The following is a 27,193-nucleotide window of genomic DNA, read 5'->3' as shown; positions in this document are numbered from 1 at the left end:
ACCAGAGCCCGCCCCCTTCTTTACAAGTACAAATCACGGCGCTCTACAAGTACAAATTAGTTTTGCTACATTTGTAGCGCAACAATTGGGGCAAAACTCACGTCACAGTACAGCAGCAGAAAACCCACTTGTGACTCCTAGTGGCGACTTCTTTGACTACAAGTTGTCATTTCTACAGGTACAAATCGCAACTTTTACAGATACAAATTTATACTTTTAATACAGGTACGAATTTTTTTTTGTACAGATACAAATCATGACTTTTACGGGTACAAATTTGTTTTTACAGATACAAATTTGTTTTACACATACACATTTTTTTTTTACAGGTACAAATTTCTTTTACAGACACAAATTTTTTTTTTACAGGCACACATTTTTTTTACAGATACAAATCACGACTTTTACAGATACAAATTTAGACTTTTTTCTACAGGTACAAATTTTTTGCACAAGTTAGTTTTGCACCAAATTTACCTCCATACAGAATGTCCTTGCATAGGTTTCATACTGCATGTCAAATAACATATACATCCCTGTAGTAATAATGCCAGTGGGTCACGCTTGTTGGCGTTTCAAACTTTCCCCCTTGTTTGACTTTTTCCATTATCCCCCCTGACAGACCCACTGCATTATATTTGCAACGTGTGAGCAAGCGCTTGTTAACAAATAAATACATAAAATAAAAACATTCTCAGGGTGGGTTACCAAGGTTGTGTCAAGAAACGCATGTTGTTTTATGCAGCACACAAACTCCATGTGTGCCTGGAGGTACAAACGCATGCAGTGAGGTTTATTGAAATTGAAATCTGGAGGTAGTGGAGTCCAATACGGGTATGATTGATACTGCTTTGCCAATACGCACAAGTCAGCAGCAGCAGTTGCAGCAAATAGTCCATTTCTCAATTGAGCCGTATCAACTCTTATACCGGCTTATTAAGGCCAAAAATAGACAAATCATCATTGTGTTCTTGCCACTAGCTTATTTTGCATTTTTACAGTCACTTAGTTTGCAGCTAACAATGCTTAGAAATGCTTCGAAAAGGAAATAATGGGACCAGATTTTTAAAAATTAAAACCCGGGATGGTACCATTTCACTGAAAATTAAATTGTAGTCAATCTTCGTCAATGAGTTGGGGGCGTGAACAAACCTTGAAAGATGGACAGCAATCGCTAATGCTAAATGCTAACTTGGTTGACAGAGAAACTCACCATTCTCTAACCTGTTTACTGTGTCCCGACAGATATTGTAAGTTGGCTGTTCCGTTTACCTCGTGCCGGTCACTAATTGGAAATATACCGCTACTAAGTTCAGCTTGCATTGTGTTGTACTGTGAAGCTTCCACTTAACTTGACTTTGAGCACAATAGTGTGTTCTGTCAATAGTGGGACAATTTCCACCCAGCGGTACTATCAATGAGGGAGCGTTTATAATAAATCTCTGGTTTTAATACGGATTGGGTGGAGTGTAGCAGTGTCGCAAGGTGAAACACCCTTAAGGGCGAAGCAAACGTTTTTTTCTTATTGACCGCAATGACAGAGAGGAGCGATGTTATGCAATTATGCGTGCTAGTTTGCCACATTAATTATTAAGGAAATCGGATAGCGTCACTGTTTGTGTTTCAATACACACACAACACAAAATGCACCTTGGTGAATGAATGTTTCCTCAAGTGCTTTGTTAAAACTGAATTTAAATTAATGTTTGCTCATTTGCTCAGAAATCCTCTGAGTGCCTTAAAATTAAGTCATAGGAACCTTTCCCTAACCTTCTTACTTGAAAACCCTGGTAGTTAAATTATTAACATAGTAATTACAATGAATGTTTACTACGCACCGAGATGGGCTTAGTGCAATCTTCACGAGTACAGCATCTCCAGTGTTGATGTTTTCTTATCGATCCCATGGTGGTGCAGAGCACATTTTTGTCTATTGGGAACTATTTATTCCAGACCTAGATGCTTTTCCATATAGACCCTAGTGTAATAACATTCCATTATTTTGACAAAAAACTGGAATTTAACCAGCACAACAGTAATGCAATTGGTGATTACACTTATTACAGTAGTAAATCTATGCACAGAGGAAGTGTAAAGAGTAAGGACCAATCAAATGCATTTTACGTGACAAGGCTCAGTGAATCACACTGTGTATTCAGAGCAGGCACGTATAGTTAGTTGTAAAGTGATATTTTTTTCTAGTCCAAATATGTTCGCGTAGCTCAAAATGTTCACAAGAAAAAAAATGTTTGAATGCATGCTGGGTATTCTTGGAGTTGACAGTGGAGTAGATGGGTGGAATGCCGCCGGCTGTGTTTAGAAAACTCTTCATCCGTCGTGATAACATTTTGTGATGGCACAGTAGAGGAAACAGTTCCATGCAATCACATGCAATAGTGTTAAAACAAAACTTTGTGTGGTTTTCTTCCCAAGACAGTTGGAGCTGCCTCTTTAACGAGTCTGCAAGTTGTAACATATGACAGTATAAACCTGCAATACACTTCTGTGTATCTTAAAGCCTAGGGACTCCTTTTAGGAGCGCATTCCACCATTGCTTTTGGTATTACCAATTTGGTTCATCCTAGGTGGCACTGAGGAACTTTTATCAGATAGTTTCCAGCACAGATCTATCGTTCCAAATCCACCACTCCCTTTGTGCTCATTCATCTTAGATGTGCAAGTGGGCAGGTTCATATTCAGCTGGGTACATAGTTTGAAAGTCATACTGCTGCTTAAAGTTATGACACCAGACCGCAGTTTATAAACTAGCCGATAATTACTTGCCAACTGCATATTTGTCAAGAGTGCAAGTAAAGATTTGCTTCTGTACCACAATGGTTAGTAATCCATGCATCTCTTGTATAGCGCTTTTCCTCATTAGTCTTTTGTGAGCTGCTGGATTCCATTACAGTTAACTTGTAGTTTGGCAAACGCAAGCAATTGCCCGGGGCCCCAAATGTCTCATAAAAATGATTATTATTATGTTTTTTTTTTTATTATTAAAGTGACTATTATTGTTTAATCCATTCTGATTGTTTCAATCATTCCCTTCCTTCTTGACTTCATTCAAAAAGAGGGTAGCCGTTAGCAAGACAAATTTGTTGACGCATTGTGAAAAAAATTACACAAGCACAAGAGAATGAGGAAACTGAGGACAGGAAGACCCGAGCGAAGATTCAAACCCGAGTCAACTGTGAGGCAGGTGTGCTTATTAAACTAATTCACTCCCAGCCATTTTCACTGAAGCAACCACTTCGCTTCCGGCTGTTTTACTGGACTTTGACTGATTTTGCAAGGCCCACAGAATATTGTGTTCTATTGCTATAAAAACAATGGAACCTACCAAAAGAAAGATGAGGGTTTCTTCTTTCATCAGGAAAAAAAGTATATTTCTATCTGTTTCCGTTTCGCAGCAATTAGCATTAGAATATAGCTAAGTTTCATCATTATTCACAAACCTGTTGAAAACACTGGGAAAAAGAGCTTTTTGCAACATGGCCCCGGCTGATCTCTTATACTCTGCTGCCACCTGCCGTTTTTTGTAATAACTACCATTACTTTAAGCAACCTCTTCATGTCAGAAGCTTTATCAAAGCCTTCTGTTTGCTCTAGCATAAAAAATATATATATATATATATATATATATAAGAACGTATAAGTACTTTTTGGGAGTGCATGACAAAGTATTAAAAACGTATTTATACGTTTTTGGGGTTGAATGAGTCCTAATCTTTACATAAATGTCGTAAAGTGTTGTTTAAAGCATAACTCAACACTTAATCAACTTTTATTTTTTATTTTTTTTGCTGATAAACTGCATAAACAGGTGTCTACAAATGCTTTTTACATTTTAGTACATGTTTGTTTAAAGCTTGATTTGGGGGCAAAACCCGTGTGTTTGGTGCCACCTTACGATTAAACACTGAGATAAACACAATTTGGCTTTGTGTTCTCTCATTACACGAGACGATACATACTACGCCACTTGTTCCGCACGACGCAGTCGCCCCCGCTACCCACCGGCTCATTCTCGTACACGCCTCCTTAAACGGCTTCTTAGTGAGTTGCTGCTGTCAATCACAGCCAAACCACGCCCAACCATCTTCCCATTCGCAACCCAACGGTCCTCCAGGCAACGCCCCCTTTGAGCTCCGATTTAAAATCTTAGTGAGGGGTGGAGCAAGAGTCTGACTTCCTGTTGAGTTCTCCTTTAAAGTTGTTTTAATGATTTAATTTCCAGTTGAATGGATCTCAGCAAATCGACGGGAACTACTCCAACTACTACTCTGGCAGTTACTCTCGGGCTCATTTTGACATCATATTCTCTTATTGTAGCGCTTTGTTTTCATTGTTTTGATTTACTATGTTGAATGTTTTACAAAACATAAAAAACATGAAGTACCTTTCCACATAATTCTCCCTCCCTTTCACATAAGCTTGTGGGCTTCGATTATAAGCAATTCCTGAGCCCCTTTTTTTGCATCAAGGAATAAAGTAAGTGGGACATTTCCTAGTTTATTTTTATTCAGTGCACATTTGCACCTTCCAACGCTGAATCTTCCAAGACAAGGACATCAATTTCCTCCCAGCCTTCTCAAGCTGTTGTGCTTGGGAGCTTCCCTTTCCTCATCCATTACGCTCCACGTGCCATGGACAGCTACGCTTTTAAGGGGAATTAGAGGGGAAGATTTGATTAGTGGTTATTCATGCCAAGGAAACACTTTTTATAATCATGTTCCCAATTTTCACTTCTTCAACGTGTGGATTGCTGTTGTACTTGAAAATACTACCAAAAAAGAAAAAAAAAGAAAGAGAAACAGCTGTAGAGACGTTGGACATTTTCAAGCAACAAAGAATTTTTTAAAAATATTCAGAAACCGGAAGAGTCACAGAAAGGTGTCTTTTTTTTTATACATAAAAAAAAACATGAACTTTTACTGCATTTATTCAAGTACGGCACTGGAGAACATATTTTCATTTGCAATGCCAATTTAGTTGTGCAAAATGTATTGAAACATTCAACAGTTAGACATTCAAAAGTTTGAAAGAAGGTCATGGTACATTCAGCTTTAAAGGTTCCACATTCACTCCCTGAAATTTCACCTGAAAGCAAAGCATCCCTACCTTTTTGTGAGTCATGTATAAGTATATACACTGTCGGCCTACTATTTTGTTCATAAAGTTTTTATGGCTTCGTCAGTTTTACCTCTTCAATAAATTACTCCAAGCATAATTGATCTGAATGGAAAATTGTGTTGAAAGTCAAGGCAATACTGTACTCTGCTTTACATCCCGTAAGAGTGTTGTTAGCATTTTATAACCTATCTGCGGAAACTGCTTTTGTTGAGTGGGTTTTGATCACGGTAGTAAAACACAACATTATTTGCCAATTACACAAGCATTCATATGACTCGCCTTTACCATCCACAGGCAGAGTTGTTCTTTCTGTTCTGGGATAATTAAAAGCTGTCCGACTAGACTGGAATTTAATGAAGCAAGAGTTTTACTTGTTGATGTTCCTATGTTAATCATTTTAATTAGAGCAAACAAAATAATAACAAGCAGAGACATGGTCATGGAGACATCACAAATCACAAACATCACAAATGCGGAGGACAAGAGCAGCCAGAGAACCGTGTCATGTCTGCCACAGCTGAAAACATCTTTCATGGCTAAAATTAGAACATTGCAGACTTGCAACTTGGTTGTTTCGCTGACCTTTTAGGACAGATGCTTGTTTTTGTTAACCTCTCGTCTTTGTTTGGCGTCAGTCTCACGAGGCCGTGAGACAAAAAAATTATTTAACTGTATATGTTTTTGTGGATTTGGCACAGTCTAGTTCTCTTTAGCTCAGGTCCCTGCCACTATAATCGTCTGAGGGGACAAAATAACCAATGTTAACTATCTGCTCAAATGTGCTCAAATCCATGCATTGCCATAGATACGGTACTTTTGCCATCTACGATCAAGAACAAAATAAATCAAAAAGTCACAGAGTCACTTGCAGTAGTTGTGAAACTCTTCTTTGTTGCGTCTGTTATTTATTTATTTGGTCAATGATATAGAGTGCTATTTTCCGTTACATTACAAACATGTTGGGGGGACTTTTTGTGTTTGGGTGTTAAAGATGATTTCAAATACGACGATAACGGAACAAATTAAATTAGCATCATTCACAAATCTACAAAGTTGATTTGTTTCATTTGCACTGATGAACAATGTTTTTTTTCCGATCCAGTCCATTTAAACGTCACATGCATGAGCAATATAACAACATACACTCACTCCTGTCCTAATACGGGGGACACTTAGGACCTTCTCTTTTAACACATGAATGCGTCAATATCTCTTCCATTACAATACATCTGCCGATAATGGCACCCACTCAGGAGTTTGAATCATGAGATCCCCCACAACTCCAGTTGTTACCAGGTTTCTTTGACATTACATTTGGTTAGTACAGTCATCAATAGGCGTCATACTTGCCTTCAGCACCATTGCTGGTAACACGCCTGCACATACATGCGCTTTTTGTTCCCACCCACTTGCGACTGTGTGGAATGTGCGCTCTTCTATCTGCATATCTCTAGCACTGCCTGCTGCTTTTGTTCCTAAGTGTGGTGTTGGGTAATTTATAAGCCCCTCAGAAGGATACAAGGGGTGGCAAAAAGATGCAGTAACTATGCCTTTGAGCGGTTTATCCTTATCCCTTCATTATGTTAAGGTTAATATCTGTAATAGTTCACATTACATTGTATTCACACTTGAACATAAATAGCCCTTTAAGTGGAGACTAGCATGACCCTTTTCCTTATTGTTTACTTTTGGCAGATTCAAAGAATACATCATCTAGTGCTTTGTGTCTTCCACTGCATAGACTTACAATATTTCTTATATTTTGAAATTCAAATAGATTTGACCACATTCAAAAGTCAGTTAACAACATCACTTGAGCTGAACAGAATTAAATGTCGAAGATAGAAAACAAGTTTCAGCTTTCAATTGCCTCGGGATTTGAATCAAACCATTTCCTGTTTTTATTCAAGTGTGACAACCAGGTGGCCCGTAGGTTTGCTTTTCATGTTTGCTGTTAGTTTAAGAGTATCATACTGCTTATTTTGATGTGAGTGTTGGCAAGCAATCTAACTTTTATGGTTTGAACACCTGGGTTTGACAGACAGGCTTTTCATGGGATGGCGGCCGGACAAAATGCCTGGGGGCTCGCGAGCCGAGTCTGCCTCTAGAGAAAGGGTGCTCGAGGCAGACAGCCTGAGGGCTTGCGAGTGTACACCGTGAAAACGAGTGCCAAGAGACTAGGTTGTGGCTAAAGGTCAGGGCCAACCAATTATAGGTTGTTGGTAAACACAATTACAACCACGGTTTTGATGATATTTGATCTAATCTGACTAAAAGGGAAAAGGGCATTGTGGTCAGCCATTAGTGATTCACAAACTAAAAGCGATATTTCTTTAATTTTGATAAAGCACAATTTCTACTTGGAGATGTTTTCTTTGAGGCGTAATTTTCATAATGTCTTGTCTCGCAATTTGTCTTGTATTTTCGTAAGAACACATGAAATGTACTCGTAAGAGGTTTGTTTTCGAAGGATGGATGCCCAGAGTTGTTATGATTACTTTAAAGACATCTCTCTCATGCCACAATAATATGTTTTTTGTGTGTAGGGAGCAGAAGCCTTGGCTCTATAGCTTTGTGGTTAAATAGACTTGTTATCTCCTCAGGAGGCGAACGGCTATTGTCCCTTTACTTCCAATCACACGCACTTGACCGGGCGTGGTCACATCACTAGCGGAAAAGTGTTTCGATTACATTTTTGTAATTTACTTCCATAACGAAACATCTAAAAAAAACACCTCATGAGAGCGTAAAAACTTTTTTCGCAATATTTTAGAGGCTTTCAAAATTTGTGTGTCTCATTACCAGTTTGCTATTGCGCAATTTGGTTTTGGAGCATTTCTGAGGGCAATGGCCACTCCCAAAAAAGTGTCTGCAATAACTCTTAGCACACATAGCAGAGTCCAACAGGTGATGAGGTAACGAGCGTTGGTTGAAACCAGATTTTGCCAACAATCCTCCGTATGTACACCAAAAATGTCTAAATGAGGCCGTTTATTGCTAATGAAGTAATCATTTTTAATCATGCAATAATTTTTAAAAATGCAACAATACCAGAGGTGGGCATTCTGTCATAATTGACAGAAGATCCGTCAATGTCAGATGACTATTTTATTGACGATTAAGGCTTGATGAGAAACTTCGAAACATTGATGAGCTAAGCATTGACGGAAGGAGGCTTTCGTCCGTCAGTGTAATCGTCAATCCGTCAATGACGGACGTCCCATTTTTGACGGATTGACAAATGACAATTGATGGAAGATTGGTGGATGCCCACTTCGAATGACGGAAACATCGACCGACGCTCATTTTGCTGAACAAATGACGGATTGATGGGTCGCCTTGAAATATTGACTGATTGACTATGACGGAAGGGTGTCCCGGCTTGTTGACGGATGCTGTCTGTCTGTCTGTCTGTCTGTCTGTCCGTCCGTCCGTGCCACCACAGATTACGAATTCCTTGTCTAAAATGAATTAAATGAATTACAAAAGAGCACTCTTCCGTCTCATCTTGTCATGTTTCGATCATGCATGATTTGTAAGGTTAAATTATCATGCCAGATTGTCTTCCTTAAACAGCCTTCACATTAATATAGGCTTGAACCCAGCACTGTACTATAGATCTCCAGTGGCTGAGTGTTGGGCAACAACACTACAAATGCTCTGAGTAGTAAGCAGCACAAGCCCAGATCCAAAAAGGATAACAGTGGAGGGTGTTGGGTAAGTGAGTGTATTTAGTTGCTGACATTGTGAACACCATTGATAAGATAAGCACAGATGTAATTAAGCACACATTTAGGACTTCCTCTCTAGGAGATCATGGTAGTCTTTTAACCATGTATAGACAAGATTGCTATTTCCCTGTGCGGCCAGCTGTGTTATTAACTTTGCGCTGACTCATTTGACAGGTGTGGGGGTAACAGCGTTATGTGTATGTGTTGCGTACATGGCTTTCCTCATACTGCTCTATTTTGAAAGCACTGTATAAATAAAGATGAGTTGAGTTGCGTATGCTCTGTCACCTGCCCTCTAAATACACAGGATGAGTCGATGGGTGTCCTATTTGTAAATCCAGTCTTCTGCAATCCCCGTACCACTCAACCTTAACCTGATTTGACATCACGATAGGAACTCCCATGAGAATACCCCCATTCCATATGTTGAACAGTTTAATAGGAATCTGGTGCATGTAAAGTGAAAGGCTCAGTTGTTCACAAGCAAGGATGGCGCGAGGTTTGTCTCTCAAATTATAGTTGCATTGAATTTAGGGATTTCATCATCTACATATCATCGTATCAAGAGATTCAGAGAATCTGGATGAGTCTCTGCACATTGAGAACCCATGACCTATGATCCCTCAGGCAACACTGCATTAAAAACCGACAATGTGCAAAAGGATTTTGCTTTCAAACACTTGAGAAAAACATTGTCATTACATCTCCAAATACAAATACAAACACTAGCATGCCGTATCATCAACACCTAGAAATGTCCCTGGTTTCTCTATGCCCAAGCTCATATGAGACAGACAGACATAAGGTGGAAAAGTGTACTGTGGTCTGACTAGTCCACATTATGGACGTTGTGTCCTCCTTCGCCAAATAGGAAAAGGACTATCCGGATTGTTATCAGTGCAAAGTTCAACATGAATGTAATTGTATTGATGGTCAAGTTAATGCCGCCTAACCTCAACAATTTGTTTAACGTGACAATTTTGCCCCTTTTCTATTTTGAGGCACCTATGCCCCACATTGCTCTAACTTATTTTTCCATTGAGAAACGAAGTCTGCCTGACTGACCATTTTACTATTCCTAGTGCCTCATCAGCTGAGGTTCCCAGCATGCTAAGGTATAGCTATATCTCTAGCTATATCAGTTGGTTGCTCATCTAGTCATTTGTCTAAATTCTCAGTCAAAAAAGTTTTTAAAAAAGTTTCTGGGTTTCCTATTTTGAAATAGAAATACATAATAATAATACTGGTTGAAGACTGGCTTGATTATGATGATCCTTGGATGCAGGCAAATACTGGCACACTAATTGTCATTGATTCCTTGGTTGCTCTCCATGGACATTGGCTCCCCTTGGATACAACTCCTCAACTTTCACACATTACTTGTCATCCTTCCTCGTAAATGTCTCCTCCAGTGCTTTCAATCCATATCTCCCTGATATCACCTTTGAGCTTTCTCGTCTTTTCAAAAGTACTTTTATTCTCTTGAGGGCCGCCGATTTCCCGCTCAGCTCAGTGAGTTTTCGTTTCACTTCAAGTGGATAAGTGCTGCTCCGTCAGGGCCACTTTGTCCAAGTTCTTTCAAAATGCAAAATTCTACCACCAGGCTTTGGTTGGCTCAGTGGTAGAGTGGTTGTCTCCCAACCGGGAGGTTATGAGTTTGATCCTCAGCCCTTGTGACCATGTTGAAGTGTCCTTGAGCAAAACACTGAGCCCTAATCTGATCCTTGTGGATCTGGCAGCTGCATGGCAGCAACTGACCACTGGTGTATGAATGTGTGTGTGAATGAGTGAATGTGAGGCTTGGTAAAGTCCTTTTTTTGTCACACACATCCCATTCAAGGTCACAGTAAAGTTGAGAGACGATTGGTGAATACATTGATTGGAAATTGATTCATCAGCTATGTGAACCACTACACTGCTTATGGTGCCCATGGATACTCACATTATTCCTAACCATAACCCTTTTTTTTTATGAGCGTGGTGTCCTTTCCAAAATTGAAGGCCCTTGCATATGATTCATTTTCCCACTCATCAATCCATTCAATGACCTTTCTGCTCTGCATAACAACATCTATATTTATAACTCACACTCTTTTTTTTCCACTCTCCTTCAGTTGTCCTCACACTCTTTCCAATGACCTCTGACCATTTATGAAAGCTATGCAACTGATTTTATCATAATAATATTAGAATTTAATATTGCTACAGGGGAAAACAGCTTTAAAAAAATGCCTCTTCACTGTGAAGCAGTCCTGCTTGAGCAGTAAGCATTATTTAAAAGGAAAATGAGAGCCAGCGAAAACAAAGGAAAAAAAAATTACAAACAAAAAACAAATCAACAAATAACCTTACTTGCACAATGACGCCTAGTTTCATGGCATTACTTTGTTTTGGCCATTCACTGCACTACCTCAATAGTTTTTCATGAGGTTTTTAAGCATTTGCCTCCTTTATTCATCACCACACGGTTTCTAATATCTGTTTTCTCACCGTATTTCCTCTCTTAGCCTTTTCTCAAACTATCTGCTGGTTTCCCTTGACCTTCCAGACAATTACATGCCTCTATCTGGAGGCCCAGGCCTGTGCAGGGAGATAGGCCGACTGACAGTTAATGACACCCAGTAAGAGTGGAAATTCCCTAAGGGTTGTTTTGTTATTTATTTATTATTTTTCGCCTGCCAACCTGCCATCTTTTCATCCCTCGAGCATTAAATTCAAACTACAACTGCCACCTCGTTGCTATTTCCTTCATAATAACCATCATCTGTCCACTGTTTACTCTTCGTCTCTATTGTCCTTGTTGAGATTAGCCTTGTGGCGCAGCTTTCATACTCTCACTGCGTGTCAACCACCATCTGTTGATTCAAACGAGCCTGCCTAAACGTATTCATTCATTTTCATTATAACCTGCCTTGTCTCCATATTTGTCACACTCACAGTACTCATACTGAAGTTTGATTAATTTCCACTCACAAAGGGAGAACTAACAGCGTGTATTTATGAACAGCTTCCCTCATTTTCATTTTTTTATTATTAATTTCACACTTAAAGAGGTGATGTTTTTAAGTACTGTAGTGGAAAAGCTAATTTGGGGGCAATTTCATATGCTTATAGGCAAATGTATGAAAACGGAGGCGGTGTCATAATTGCTTTTTAGGTGATGGACATATTTGTTTTGATTGATGAAATTAACTCCTAAACTTTGCTACTAAACCAAAACAGCAGCACCTAAACAGTCTCAGATGAAGTGTAGAGATTTTTTTCCTTGTTCCCTGCGCAGTATTAAAGTTGATGTTTCATAATGTCAAGTGTTTTAGTCGACTCTGCACTGTGACATGATGTCTGGTCAGTAAATCATGGAAACACTTTATTGCTTGCTTGGTATTAGGTTAAAAAAACAGGGTTGACATTGATGGTTTGATGACATTTTATGACCAAATTATCCAGGAAAGTCAAAAGAGTGTCCTACTTTTTCTTGCAACTGTACGTCCCATAGACATACTGCTTGCATTCTTGCCGCACAATAATCAGTCTATAAAATGTAACCACATGATCAAAACTCAAATGTTGTAGAGTTTATCCATCAACGTGTTTTGACCTACAAAAGTAGTGGAACATTGTCCAATGTATAATGTCTCCTTGTGTATCCATCTTTTATCCTTTACAAACCCCGCAGCCTTTCAAGGATGATGTCATTGCTGTGCCCAGCTTTGACACTAACTTTGCAAGACACCACACAATGCCTATTTCCAGGGCTGTCATCATGTGACGATCCAGAAGGGTTGATCTTTTCATGAATGAATCAATGAATGGATGAAAGAGGTTTACCCCAATAGCTTCCTCTCAACTGCTTGCACTGCTGCAGTGTCCTCAAAGCAAGGCTGGCTACGGTGCCTTCGACCAATTTAAGACCAGGTTTCATCCTTACCTTTTTGTACTGAACCTGAAGAAACCACTACATCGATGACATTTTTACTTCTGCCAAGTACCGTACAAAAATGTGACAGTGAGGCGTACTTTTTGATTGCTGTTTGGTGGTTGGTTGTATGCCCAAAAATAGCTGATTAAATTCGGAAAGAGCTTTTTGCATTCATGTGCCGATCTGCAGAAAATATTGACGGAGGAATACTTTGGTTTTGTCAAAGTGAAGTCCCTTATATCTATTTTACACGTTTTTTTGTCATAAGAAATGACAAATATCAGCTTAGGTGGAGAGATGTACATAAAATGTGGCACTCGTCAGATTTTCTCTGTTTAGTTTAGGCCAATATGAAAACCATACACCTCATACCCCGGAATCAAGCCACCATTCAGCTTTTTAAACTACTCAAACCTGGTCATTTAAAAATAAAAAACAAAATATCAAACGTCCTAGTGCAGCTCTCAAATACCAAGAGTATTCTTCTAATTGTAATTTTCAGGTGACCAACACTGCATATGACTGAAATCTGAATCAATGAATACAACTAACATACCTTGACTACATATTCGATGTCCCTGTCAGAGGGCATGGCGCATCACATTGCCCTTTGAAAATTGAAACTGAAAATTGAAATCGTAACTCATATTAACTGAAACATTGCTAACTTAAATTGTCCAGGAGGGGATGTATACAATCACTGTTAGTCATTAATGACAATTTTGTGCAGTTTTTATTCTCCATTGAGATTATATTAAGCAGACAGGTTACAGTGCCAACACGTTATGTTCTGAAACTAATTGAAGAAGTTACAGTCAGCCGTCACAAAGGTACACTAACGCTCCTACTGCTCTAATGCTTCCTACACTCATCTCCTCTGAAAATGAAAACTAGAGGCGACATCTCTCTACGGCATATATACGCTGATCTCCTGACATAGGGATTCTCTGTGTTTACTTTCTGTCCACGCCAGTGTATCGAGGGGTTCAGTGAACCGCGATGCTTGGCTGTCTTTACGTGACAACCATCGCTCACTCACACTCGCGCAACTGTCAAATGAAAGCCATTCCGTCTTGATGTCAAGAATCTTGCCAGTAGCTACAAAGCGTGAAAGGGGTTTAGTAGCTATAAGGACATCAGGATTTGGAGCCTTGGTCTTGGCCCAGCTGATTAATTATTATTTTTTTCACTGACTAATTGCTTTCTGAGTGTGCAGGCCCTGTAAGATTGGTTGTCGCAGCATCCGAAAGAGAGTAGGCTGAGGTTGAGGTCCAACATGGCATTTCAAGCAGTGTGGGACCCCTGCCGGTGTCTAATTTCGTATGGCTTGAGTGTCGTCGATTCACTCACAGAGGCAGTGGAGTGGGCGGGCTGATGCCATCCGGACAGCTCACGTCTGCGTGACCTGACTTGTTTTGTTTGAAAAAGCCTGCCAGGCTGTTTGATGTCGCACTCTTTCTACCTCTAAAACCATTCTTTTTTGGGGGGCACGGCCGTGTTTATCACAGTCAACACCCTGTTGCATTACTGGCTGCCACCTCTCGAGGATTGACTGCAACAAATTAAAACTCAACACATTGCAGTTGTGTCACATGTGTGCGCGCATTTGTCTTTTTGTATCCAAGAGTCTGTTATAACATGTTTGGTTCCTGTTATCGCCCGCAATTTGTCTTAGTTGACACCTGCCACTCCTTTTGTGACCTGCTACGCCTATTTCATCAATCTGAGTGCTCGTCTGACAGGTGCACCACTGGTGCATTTTACGCTTTGTGGATGTCCTGTAATCATGCTGACATTGTCACAGAAACCTGAGTGTTGAGTCATTTTGCAAACTTTTGTATATTTTGTTTTTCCTTCAAATTAAATACTGAAAAATGACTACAAAGTGGAGGAATGGTTAGCACATCTATCTCACGAGTTGGGTTTCCATCCACTCATTTTTATTTGTATTTTCAAGAAATGCGAAAATAAACCTGAATGGAAATGCTAGAAATCCGACAGAGGGCCCAAAATTCGCAAAAGGTTTTTACGCTTAAAAGGGGTGGATTTTGAAGCGTATCGAAAAAAGGAAAATGCAAATTTTGGCTATGGGCACAGGTTTTACGAATAACCACTGGCATGACCGGATACACATCTCACCGGATATTACGTCACACGTACGTTCGTAGTCCCAAAGCAACGTCGGACGATAAAGTAAGGCATGTTTTGGGGGACGATGAAACATAAATCTTTTTGGAATTGATTAAAGAAGCAAATATGAATGCTATTTTAGATGGAAAACAGCAAAGACATGCTACGGTTTGTCAAGAATTACAAAAGCAAACTCATACGACGTCATTGCACGGCACAGTCGCTTTCTGTTTTTCTTCTTCTTTTAAATTACTGATGGATCCCATCTCTATGGTGTATACTGCCACCTGCATCGGCGGAGTCCCCTCTCAACATTCGCAAAAGAAGAACAGATGGAAACGGGCAAAAGTTGCATGTCCGTTTTGCACATTTTCAGTAAATTTGCTTAAAAAATTCAAAACAATTGGATGGAAACCTGACTACGGTCTCAGGTTGGAATCACCGCCCCGGCCTTCCTATGTGGAGGTTGCATGTTCTATTTGCTTGTTCTATGCTTGCGTGGGTCTTTCCGGCTCCTTCGGCTTTGATTGTTTGTTCACCTCGTTTATCACTCAAAGGCAACTTTTCCATCTTCCCCTGTCGATATTATTAAATTATATGATCAATGTTTGGATGTATGGTATGTGACTCATTCATAGTTTTCTGTTTGCCTCAGAGGGTAGTCCATCCATTTTCTTTACGACTTATCCTGTTCAGGGTCATGGGGCATATTTCAGCTGACTTTGGGCTTTGTTTTGCATTGTAGGGCAAATATAAGGACATACAACCTTTCACACTTACAATAACACCAACACTGAGTGGGAACTGAATTCACGCTGTCTGCACCCAAGACAGGCCAATGAACCGTTATGCCATCAGTGTTGCTTAGAGAATACAGACCACAGCGTTCGGATCACATACGAGTGGTGTCCCAGAAGTTTTTCATCTCACCTTGAATGTGAATACACGCTACTGCCGCTGCCGCTGCTGCTGCTGCTGATGATAATTCATCAGATTAAGCCCCACCAGACTTCCTTTTGTTTCCCAGACTGAAAAGATTAACTTGCATGGTCAACAATTTTGATACTGATGAAGACTTGATGATGATGTAGACACATTCCTTGAGGGGTGTGATCAAACCTGGTTCTGGAACGGACTTATTTAACTGCATCAATGGAACAATTGCATTGAATTCCATGTTGAAAACGAGTAAAAGATTAGAATTTTATCGGACTCTTGTCCGGACATTTTTGTTTGTTTGTTTATTCGTGCTTGAGTTTTCAAAAATAAAATTATGTATTCACATTCAGCACAGGCTCTGTTGCTTTAGTCTAAATTGTCATCAACTGAGGACCACTATTATGTAAGCTATGGGACAACTCCAATGAAAATGTTGTTGACGAAAAATTGTCATCATATTTTCGTCACGAAAAAATTTTTGCAGACGAAAATGAAATGAAAACTAAAATAAAAGCCATTAATTGAGACGAAGACAACTAAATTGACAATTTCGTCAGTGACTAAAATTAAAACGAAAACAATAGAGTGATGAAAATTCACAAAATCCAATCAGAAGAAGGACTGAAATGTGAGAGGGAGAAAATAACCACTCAGAAACTGTTCTCCGCACTTTATTTAATGTTCAAACATGTTTACATTAATTCTGCAGCTGTAAGATTAAATCCCAGGCAATTATGCACTTTTATTTGTTTAGATGTAAAATAAGTTTTAGGACGGAATATTATTGTCAGTTCAACATGTTTTAACTACAATGGGTCTTTATAACGTTGACTAGAATTGGATAAAAAAAATATAAAAAAATCAGATGACTAAATTATGACTAAAACTTGAGTTAATTTTAGTCAAAAGACTATAACTAAAACTAAATTAAAATTTATTGTCAAAATTAGCACTGGACAACTCATTATTTTGCCCTATCAGTCATCTAAACATGAGTTCAAAATATGCAGAGAACAACAAATATTTTAATATTTCCTAGAGTCGTTCCCAATGTAAACATTTATTGCGTAACATTCCAACACAATGGCCAGTTCTGTCTGCATTTCACTAAGATCATGTGATTCCGGTTCCTTCTCGCTAGACTGGAAGTGACACGCCGACCAATTTAAATGCCAGTAGAGTCTATCTTTTAGCATTCAGCCTCACATTAACACGACTTCACACATCAGTCCATTTGCACGCATTGTGTTAGGTACGTGTGGGCTATAATTACATTATGTGACGACAGGAAGTCAATTTCTTGCCGCCTTGTCTTCTGAGAACAAGGTTTTCTAATTATGTAAGGCATTACATGCACTTCACTACAGGGGTTGTGCTTGATTAAAAAAACAAGGAACCCTTTATTTCATTTTCAAGCGGGACGGTTGGCTGTTGGATGGTTAGTGGGGCTTTTGCCTTTGCCAATTGAAAATGCCATTTTACTGTATTGAATGTCAATGAAATGATTTTCAGCATTACATATAAATTGAACAAAATTCTATTTTGGCCCAAAAAATAAAATAATGATGATTTTTGAAACACCTTTTCGATATCATATCAATTGATTTCTGCTTGGATCTTGTTTGAAGATACAATAATTGCCTCCCAAAGTAGCTGTTGGCTGGTACGACACTATCTAATGCTGTCTACCCGTTGTCCCTTCTTAATATAAATACTCCACAGGGTAGGTCTGAGGTCAGGGGAGGATGGTTGTTTTTCCTTCCTTCATACCCATTGCAGCTAAAGCTTCAATGACATTTTTCCTTTGTAGCGCTGTAGGATACCTTGTCTTGCACAATAATTATTTTACAGCAGAAGCCACTGTTTTCCTTGGCAGGAAATGGTCAGTTAGAAACTCTCTCTAGAAACATAATTTGCCATGGTCGTTTTGACCCTGATGTAGCTTCATTGGCCTGCCATTTCAATCGGCAAATATGCAAGATCGTCCCCGATATTTCCAATTATGTAACGGAGCAGGATGCAAGGTGTATAAATGCACAGTTTTTGTTTGAAAAATCTCATGACGCCATTCCTTGAACTTTTCTGACACAGCTTGTATGTAAGCACATCAACGTACGTAGTATGTGTGTGGTCATGACAAGAAGCCAATTTGAATTGCAAATCATTGACAAACCTTCACATCACATGTGTGTCATGCTGAAATAAATACACCAATAATTAATAAATAATTCCTTTTGATGAACTCTCTTCATTCATGCGTTGCGAAGAAAGAACAGTCAGTGAATGGAGTTGCTGAGAGAGGGTCTTTGTGTGTCTCCTGTGACCTCTGCATCCTTGAAATGTTATTTTCTCCTCATGTAGTCAAAGTACAAAATGCATAGCAAACCTTGGTTAAGTGGTACTTATTCGAATTTCTTTCAACACATCTACGCTTAATGAATTTGAATATAAATACTGGTATTAATGTTTGACAAACTAAAGTGATACTCTTATGACTGACCCCATAAAAGAAGTTCATTGCATTGTTTCCTTTCACATTCTGTCCTTTTCCAAGTAAGAAAAAAAACTTAAACCCACAATTATTATTCATTTCACTGCCATTTATTTTTAAAAGAACGAAAAAAGGCAGAAAGGAGTGAGTCTATTCTTTCATTTGGTAGATTTGGTGCATATTGAACATAATATCGTGTGGAATTTGAAAATGTCAAAGCTTTCTATTTCAGCCAAAAGAGCAAAGAAACTGGCCTGCATATGAGGGTTCAAAACCTTCTGAATTTCTTGACTCATCGGACAAATAAGCATAACTTTTGCTCATACACCGTAATACTTCAATAGTTGATAGACATTTCCCCCATTTCCCTACGACAAGTGCTCTGTTTTGCACTACTGCACTCCACATTGTAAATGCACTTTGGACTCTAAAACTTGATTGCTAAAGGTACTGTGTGTGAAGGTAATAAAACCACACACTTACCTGTCAGTTCTTCTGAATAAAACATGAACTAAAGGGAAAGTCCAATTCAAATGATAGTCATGGCAATAACGTATGCAAAGTTCTTTGATCAAAGGTCAAATCCATGTGAACTATTTCACTGTTTCACCATCACATAATGGCCTCCATCAACACCCATGAGCACATTAAATAAAAGGTGCGGTTGGCTTCAACTACTTCATTGGATCTGAATTTAGTGCGTGGCCTGATGGACAAGGAGACATAACACCTCGGTTGAGAGACAAGCCAGGCGATTCCTCAAAAGGATAATGAGTTTTTTACCCTTGACTGACACTTAACTGAAACTTTTTAAACTAAGAGTGTGTACTATGCAACTCCTCACAGCACCTTTTCTCTTTTTTGCCATTAAGAGGAGGCCAAACTTGGCAGAACATGACCCCCTGATGCAGTTTGAACTGTGAACATCTCGGTTCTGACACTCAATTTGCAACATTCCATTTCCCAATTTCCTCTGAAGGGTCAAGGGGCACATGCAAGACTGGATGGACTTATTTCATTTGAAGCTTTTATTTTGATATTCTATATATATATATATTAGGGGTGTTAGAAAAAATCGATTCGGCAATATATCGCGATATTACAGCGCGCAATTCTCGAATCAATTCGATATGCGGCCGAATCGATTTTTAAACATCCATTTTTTTTATGGGAATATTCAACAAAACATCTTACTTAGGGTTAGGATTCACACATTAAGCATGGAATAATGTTATATTAATGGAACATTAAGCCTTAATAATTTATTTCAGTGTTGTTCAAACATGAAACAGACTGCAACCTGTTTGTTAAATGCAGTTGGCTCAGTTATAAGCCTGAATTTTCAGATACATTAATCAATTTTCATACAAATCTTACAGTGTACATATACATGTTTACTGATTAGTATTTTCTAAATTTGAGTAAAAAAAACAAAAAAAACGCAATAATTAATTTATAGATTCGTATCGGGATCAATCGGTATCGAATCGAATTGTGACCTATGAATCGTGATACGAATCAAATCGCCAGGTACTAGGCAATTCACACCCCTAATATATATATATATATATATATATACATGGTCCAGGCTTTATAGGGTCAAATCGTACATTTTGTTCCCCCTTGGTGCATGCAATTTGTTTAATGAGTACTGTCAATCAAACTTGAACCAACTCAACTGGTCTGAGACCACGCCTAACAAACTCGAGTGCAGTGTGGTCTTAATGTGACAAATAAACAGAATATTGCTGCTGTGACTACAGACAGATGAGACGTTGATTTAACAAAGGCTCTTGCAGCACACGTTGAACAGACGACACATTTGGTGCCTGGACCTTGAGTGGGGAATTAACCCGACTTAATCCACCTCTTAATACCATCACTATCACGTTGCAATTAGAAACCATCAATACTATACAAAAAGCTCAATGTAACAGCACACGACTGTGCCATCTACGCCATCTGGAGCAGCAGTACAGAATCCATATTTATCCAATAACATGATTAAAATATGAAAAAAAAATACATCCTACTCAACAGAGATGCTGGTTGTTAAATGTATGAATTTATCAAACTAAGCAATTGTTGCCACATATTTTTGCTTCAATTATATGGATCTTGCGCTGCTCTTTGTGGTAAGCGTGCGCTTTGACCACCTCGGGGGGTTTATAATACAGACTAACTACCTTTAACGTGGTATCTTACTGAGCGGCAAATGCTTGCAAAGGTAGAGAATGTTAGCTTCCCCAACTTCTATGATGAATGTTGGTGTAAATCAGGGGGTCTCTGTCATTAATGACATTTCGTGATTTTAAGCAATGGTTAGAAACCATCAGCATTGTGTAAATGTTTGGGAAATTGTTTGCGAAAGACAGATGGCGACTATTTGGGACAGTATTATGAAGATTTGCGAGTGCTTGCCACTCTTATGCAACTGCTTAGGAACCTTTGGGACTTTTTTTTGCCAACTCCTGTCATAGCAGGCAAATCTATGCATCCAATCAAATAAAAAGATGAACAAACCTTCCCCAGCATTCAGTTTTCTGCTGTCCACTGTCGAAGATGACTTTTGATAATATGGAAATGAATTTCTGTCAGGAAGAGGCCCAACGTGCTGTCTGGCTGCTGCAGTTATTATCGTGCAACAAAAGAGAATGAAGATGAGAAAAAAAATGAAAAAAAAGGAAGAAGAAAAGAAATCCTGTTTGGGTCAGAAAGTAGTTTCTCCAGAGGACAGACTACAGTATAGTCAATATTAAAAACGTATATCTCATTGAGCAGTGAATGCTAGCAGATGAATGGGTCGACACATATTGGAACCATAGTCACGTGGTCTCTAGAATTGGCAAATAAAAAAGGTCCTTGGCGACACGTCCTACGCCCGTTTAGAAATGCGTGCAACTGAATTGATCGTTATCATTCTTTTTTGGGAGAATGGGTGTTGTGGGATTCCATCTTGAAGCAATTGAGGCAAAAGGAAGTGCAATACTTGGGTACAACCAACAGAGGCACTGTTGATCCATTCTCAACAGAGCTGTTGATAGAGAGAGTTTGGCCAACTCGGTTTCAGCAGGGTAACAAGATGGCGTCCACGTGTCATGTGACCAGTAGTTGACCAATCACAGAGGTCAACTTCTGGTCACATGACATATGGACGCCATCTTGTTACCCTGCTGAGTTGGCCAAACCCTCTCTCTCTCTCTCTGAACGGCTCTGATTCTCAATACTCATTCGCTCTCCAGTTCCATAACAGTGTACCAGAACTCTTGACTACTACCTTGTTTAAATTTAAGGGTTACATTGTGCCACACTGGGGTGATGTCACGCTATCCGTGCACGTAGCTGATGCAGCTATTGGCATCCCTGCTAAACACCTGTTGAGAAACACAAGCCAGATCAGGGCGAACCTTTCCAAAGTGTACCCTTGCGAACCGAGCTGAACTCTGCCTGCTTGCTGTAGCGCATACAATTTGAATGCAGTAATTGCACTGCACCGTGCTATAAAGGCTCCCAGCCTGCCTCACTGAACTATTATTGCAGATGAAAAAGTTGATTTGCTTAATAGTTTGGCACCGTTTAATGCTCAAAGGGTGTTACGTAGCAAATCAGCCAGCCATGCATGTTTACAAAAGGATCGCATCTGTGAGAGACGCTAATAGACCTCTTAAGATCACTTTCTGCTGCTTTGCGCTCTCAAGAGGAATCTGTTTTTTTGTAGTTGTTTTTTTTAAAGGCCCGCCGTCACAAAGACTTTGTTCCACGGTCCACAGCCTTAGCACACCTACCGGCAACTCATTGATTGCTTTCCCTGGATCAAGGGCCAGCTCATGTTCTCCCTGTGTGAAATCAGTCTTCCTTGTTTGCCAGCTGTCACATATTGACCGGCCCTAAAAGTCAGATCCCATAAGACCGGGCCATGTCAGAATTCTAAGTTTCATTTAACAGTCACACGCCTATTAGTCTGGATAGATTGGCCACATGTATCGAGACGTGTGCAATGTGCTATTCTGTGACTCAGCATCGCTTGGGGTGTTCTCGCACACGTTGTTCTTGTCAAAGAAATTTAGCACTAATGAGACGAGAAAAACAGGAGGGAAAACAAAGACGAAAGTGAAGATCACATGGGTTCTATTACGCTTATCAAGAGGCAATAACTAATAGGGGAAACTCTAACAAGTATGATAGAAATTACCCTTTGTGACAGGAATGATTATACTGGGGATTTGACAGCTTTTTTAAAACTAGTTTGTGGGTTCGGAATCCACAAGTGAGTTCAGCTTTTTCTCTCTCTATAGAGCCCTGTTTTCCTTAAAAATAAATAAATAAATAAATAAAAATTGAAATACTATACGTGACATATATGTACTGGTTCTCTAATATTGAAATATTTAATGTAATGTTTGTTTTAACAATATAATTTTTGTTTACAAAGGATATGGCTACTACCGTTTAATTCCTGCAAATATTGATAGCATTGACCTATTGGGAGCTTCACACGCATCTCATCACATTGCCTCAATTGTGACTGAGCAAACAAGTTGCCACGTACCTGAAAATGAATCCAATTGTAATCAGCTCTTCTGCTCTAATTAAAAAAATAAAAATAAAAATCATTTTTTTTATAACTACAGTCTTACTACAGTTAATCATTAGCTGCAGCAAGACTGTAGTAAGAAGCAAAATTCATTTTTTAAATTAATCTGTTAATTTAATTTAATTTAATGTATTTATTTATTAAAACCCTCGTTTAAAAAAAGGAGCAAAATTCCACTGAGTGAGTCAGGGGAATTTTGAGATTATTTTAGATTATTAAAGATATAATTTTGGATTATTAAGGATATGAATAAGAACCTTCCTTTGAGAACCGGTTAGCAGTGATTGGATTCCTTTAGGTATCGTATATATTGTTTGCCGGATAATTTCAAATATTAATTCTTCTTACTTCACCAAAAAATCATGATGTCTTTGCGATATAGTGATATCGATCATAGTACGTAGAACGTTTATATTATCTCAGAGTTCTTTCGCTGCTACTGAGGGAATCCTATTGGTTTTGTTCAGTTGAAGAAGAATAGGAAAATATTAATTTCTTACAGCCAGCTGAATGTTACTTGAATCATTTTGCTGTTGAATGTATTTAATTCTTTCCATTTCGTTGCATTAAAACAGATTTTATTACCAGATATTTTAAATCATATTTATTTGAATTTACTTTTTATTCATTTTTTATTTGATTGTGTTTTCAATATAACATGTTTTATGCATGTGTAGCCTGCATGTTTATTTCATTGTATCAGAAAAGTCGAAATATTTAAAACCTTTTTTAAGTATCAAACCTTTGTCATCTCTCGTGCTCCCATGGAAACGCGCACAAAATGTCGCTGAGGACCTTGAAATTAATTCAGCGCTCTTTAAAAGCCACATAAGTAGTGGGGAAACGATTATTAGACATCAAATCAAAATGCCATTCCAATCTAAAGATAAAGTGTTCACTTGTCATTTCTTTGAGTTGGTTAGTCACTGTCTCCTTGTCTATCTTTGCCCTCTTTGTGCAGCTGCCATCCTTGATGACCCTATGGAGTGCAGCAGAGGAGAGCGTCTGGCCATCACGCTGGCCAAAGACAGCATCAACAGGAGCAGCAATCGCTCCATCACTGGAAAGCTGGAGGTGGACATCTTTGAGCTGCTCCGAGACAGTGAATATGAAATGGGAGAAACAAGTGAGTAAAGGCCTTTTTGGAAAGGAGCCCACCGACAACTACAGTTACTTGAGCCTGATTTGAATTTCTATGGCGTCAATGAAATCTGGAGGATTTATAGCTTGATGATTTATGTGATTATATTTTTCTGGATACTTGTTTTTACAGCAAATGTGGTTTCCCTTAAATTGTACTTTATTTCAAACATGCAGATACGCTAGCATACAATTCAAGCACGACTTGCTTTCTGAGTCGTCTATCAAAATCTGAACCTCATTGTCTGGGATGTTTTTGCAGGTAGGGGGGGGGGGGCTAGTTTCATGGGTGCAGCCGTTTTGAAAATGGGAGTTAATTCAGTTGTTGCTCTTTCTAATTTAAAATAAAAATAAAAATAACTAACAAACGGCTGAGCACAATAATTAACTGTCAAATATATGTCAAAATGGGAACTAAACCTTGATCAAGATCAGTATTCATCTGAAATGTGCCTCTTCTCATTTTTTAGCTTCTCATTCATTATCACTAGAAAGTGCGTCCAGACTTTTGATTCGTGGGGTAGCTGTGTGGCAAGGTGTGGAAAAGCAATTATTGATTAAATTAAGGAATTCAAAGTGTTCAAGGTTCATTTTCATGGATCATTAAAAATGTCCTACATTTGATTTTCCAATTATAAGGCCTTAATTACAATATTAAATTAAATGACGCTGCAAAATAAACAAGGTTGCAATATTTTGTTTGCAAAAAAATATTTATACGGGTAAATGTAGGCTTTCACCGCTGCTGCTCACAAACTAAACTAGAAGCATTTGCTTTGGTTATTTTTGAGCAAAGAAAAAACATCTTCAAATTCTTCCCCTAAATGGAAACAAATTGAATAAAAATGATTTTAAATAGCGTAAATATTGCTGGATTGCAGTGGCATTCAGTGAAATACCACACAATATTCAATATGCAACCTTGAAAAGTTCCTGTTCTCTACCACCTAACTAACAAACACAAGTCTTCCGCTTAACCCTTTTCTCCTCTCAACCATTATTTTTTAAATAGACGAGACAACGAAAATTGGTTTTCCAATACTGTATGTCGCTGCAATCACCATTCCCCCTTTTAATGTTTTAATCTAAAAGTATCTGAAATCAATAGCGTATGACTTGGAGATTGTGTTTCCTGTAATCTGTTATGACTGGAGCGTGTGTGCATTGATTTTCCCACATAAATATTTTCTGCTATCACTGAAAACACTAGTTCACTTGCTCCAATATTTATGTCGCTTTTTGCAAGTGGTTTACACGCGGGGACTTTAAAATATTTTACATGCATGTTATGCACAATTAGAGGGAGAAATTGGATTAGAGATGGATGAGTGGCCGCGGTTAGATGGGAATATCGCGGACGGGGCATTACCTGATCTAAAAAGTTGCCGCATCCCTAGTAAATACACTTAATATTCCACGAATAAGTATAACATTTCACTCGTTGTCTGTCCTCTTCAGCCAGTTTCAATAGTTGTACTTAATTTTTTTGTTTCATGATACCGTACACCTCTCATTACACTCAAAAGTTAATCATGTTAAAATGTTACTTTAAAACACTCCCCGTAGCGTTCATCAATGTTTTATGATGCGTCTGGAACTTTTTTCCACTTTAAATTACCTTATGAATTTGTTTTGAACATGGAGGTCAACCAGCATCAGGGAACACATTGTGTTTGACTTTGACAATTTCCACTGCAGTCGTCGCTGCGGGATCGACATTCAGCACATGATGAGGCTCTAGATCTTTTGAGTAGGTCATGACAAGAACAAACGGTTTGAGTGCATCCGTCTATTTTTAATACATGACAAACCCCAATTCCAGTCAAGTTGGGACGTTGTGTGAAGCTTAAGTAAAAACAGAATACAATGATTTGTAAATCCTTTTCAACCCATATTCAATTGAACGCACTACAGACAAAATATTAAATGTACAAACTGATCTTTTATTTTTATTTTTTCAAGTAAATAAATGAAAAATGGTACATTCACACATGTGCAAACTACTTAATTTGAAATGTGGACTCCTCAGACCACAGCACATTTTTCCACTTTGCATCAGTCCAAGCTGGGCGTTTTCATATGGTTTGCGCTTTACTATGGTAGAGTTTTATCTTGTATTTGTCGATGTAGCGACCAACTGTGTTAACTGACAATTGTTTACTGAAGTGTTCTGGAGCCCACACGGCAATATCCATTGCACAATGATGACAGTTTTTATTTATTTATATGAGGTTATGAAGGTCATGGTCATTCAATGATCGTTTTCGGCTTTGCCACTTATGTGCCTCCACATTCTCTGAATGTTTTGATGGTGTTAAGCAGAGTAGATGATGAAATCTCTAAATTCCTTGTAATTCAGATTTTTTTTTTAAACATTTGGTTCTTCCTGGCTTGTGAACAACTTAGTCTTTCCATGATTCTCATTTTACCCAATCATGACACTCACCTGTTTCCAGTTAATGTTTTCACCTGGGGAATATCCCCTTTTATTTATTTTTTTTCGAAATCAAAATGAGAAAATTTGTTTGCTCAAAACAAAACAATAATGTCCGTCAGTTTGAACATTAAATATCTTGTCTCGTTATCATAATTTAGTTGACTACAGTTTGAATTTTGAATTTTTGTTTACGTCTTACACACGATCCCAACTTTATTAGAATTGTGGTTTTGTGGTTTTTCACAATAATTTTTTCAAGCATTACTACCCACTAAACCTTAGGTGTCAAAAATACAGCCTGGGGGCCATTTGCGGCCTGCCATCCATTTATCAGCAGCCCAGGGCTTATACAAAATGTATACACAAAACATTTGACATGGCCTGCAAGGCTAGTTTAAAGAAAAAGGATGGAAGTGTGCAGAGTGAGAACAGAGGGTGTTGAAAAATTATGTACCACTACTTTAACTGAATTGGCTTATATACTGTAGTGCTTTTCTAAATATACATTATATATAAATAAACTATTTACATCTAAAATCATGATACAATTTCTCTTCAAAACACTGAAAATAACTGAATTTTAGGAAAAAAAAAATATTCTACTTGGTGTTCTTTTTATCCTCAAGTGACTTTTTTTTTAATGGTTATCTTTATAGCGTTTGATTTTGTTTTGATC

At 38.5% G+C, this 27,193-nt stretch overlaps 1 protein-coding gene across 4 annotated transcripts in view; it reads left to right on the top strand.

Annotated features, from left to right (window-relative positions):
* The window catches only part of grik4 (glutamate receptor, ionotropic, kainate 4), a 299,291-nt gene that overhangs the window by 130,612 nt on the left and 141,486 nt on the right, over positions 1-27,193 (top strand). For all 4 annotated transcript variants that reach the window (XR_015095554.1, XM_086080252.1, XM_086080249.1 and 1 more), the window contains exon 4: positions 23,902-24,066. Coding sequence is in view for 3 of the 4 variants with exons in the window: in XM_086080252.1 (XP_085936378.1) it covers positions 23,902-24,066 (165 nt within the window). In the remaining variant the exon portion in view is untranslated. The remainder of the gene's footprint in view (positions 1-23,901; positions 24,067-27,193) is intronic.

This window comes from Leptonotus elevatus, chromosome 7 (assembly GCF_054856555.1).
Source record: "Leptonotus elevatus isolate MCC_2025b chromosome 7, RoL_Lele_1.0, whole genome shotgun sequence".
NCBI classification, from domain to species: domain Eukaryota; kingdom Metazoa; phylum Chordata; class Actinopteri; order Syngnathiformes; family Syngnathidae; genus Leptonotus; species Leptonotus elevatus.
This window is presented reverse-complemented; position numbering and strand designations above follow the sequence as displayed.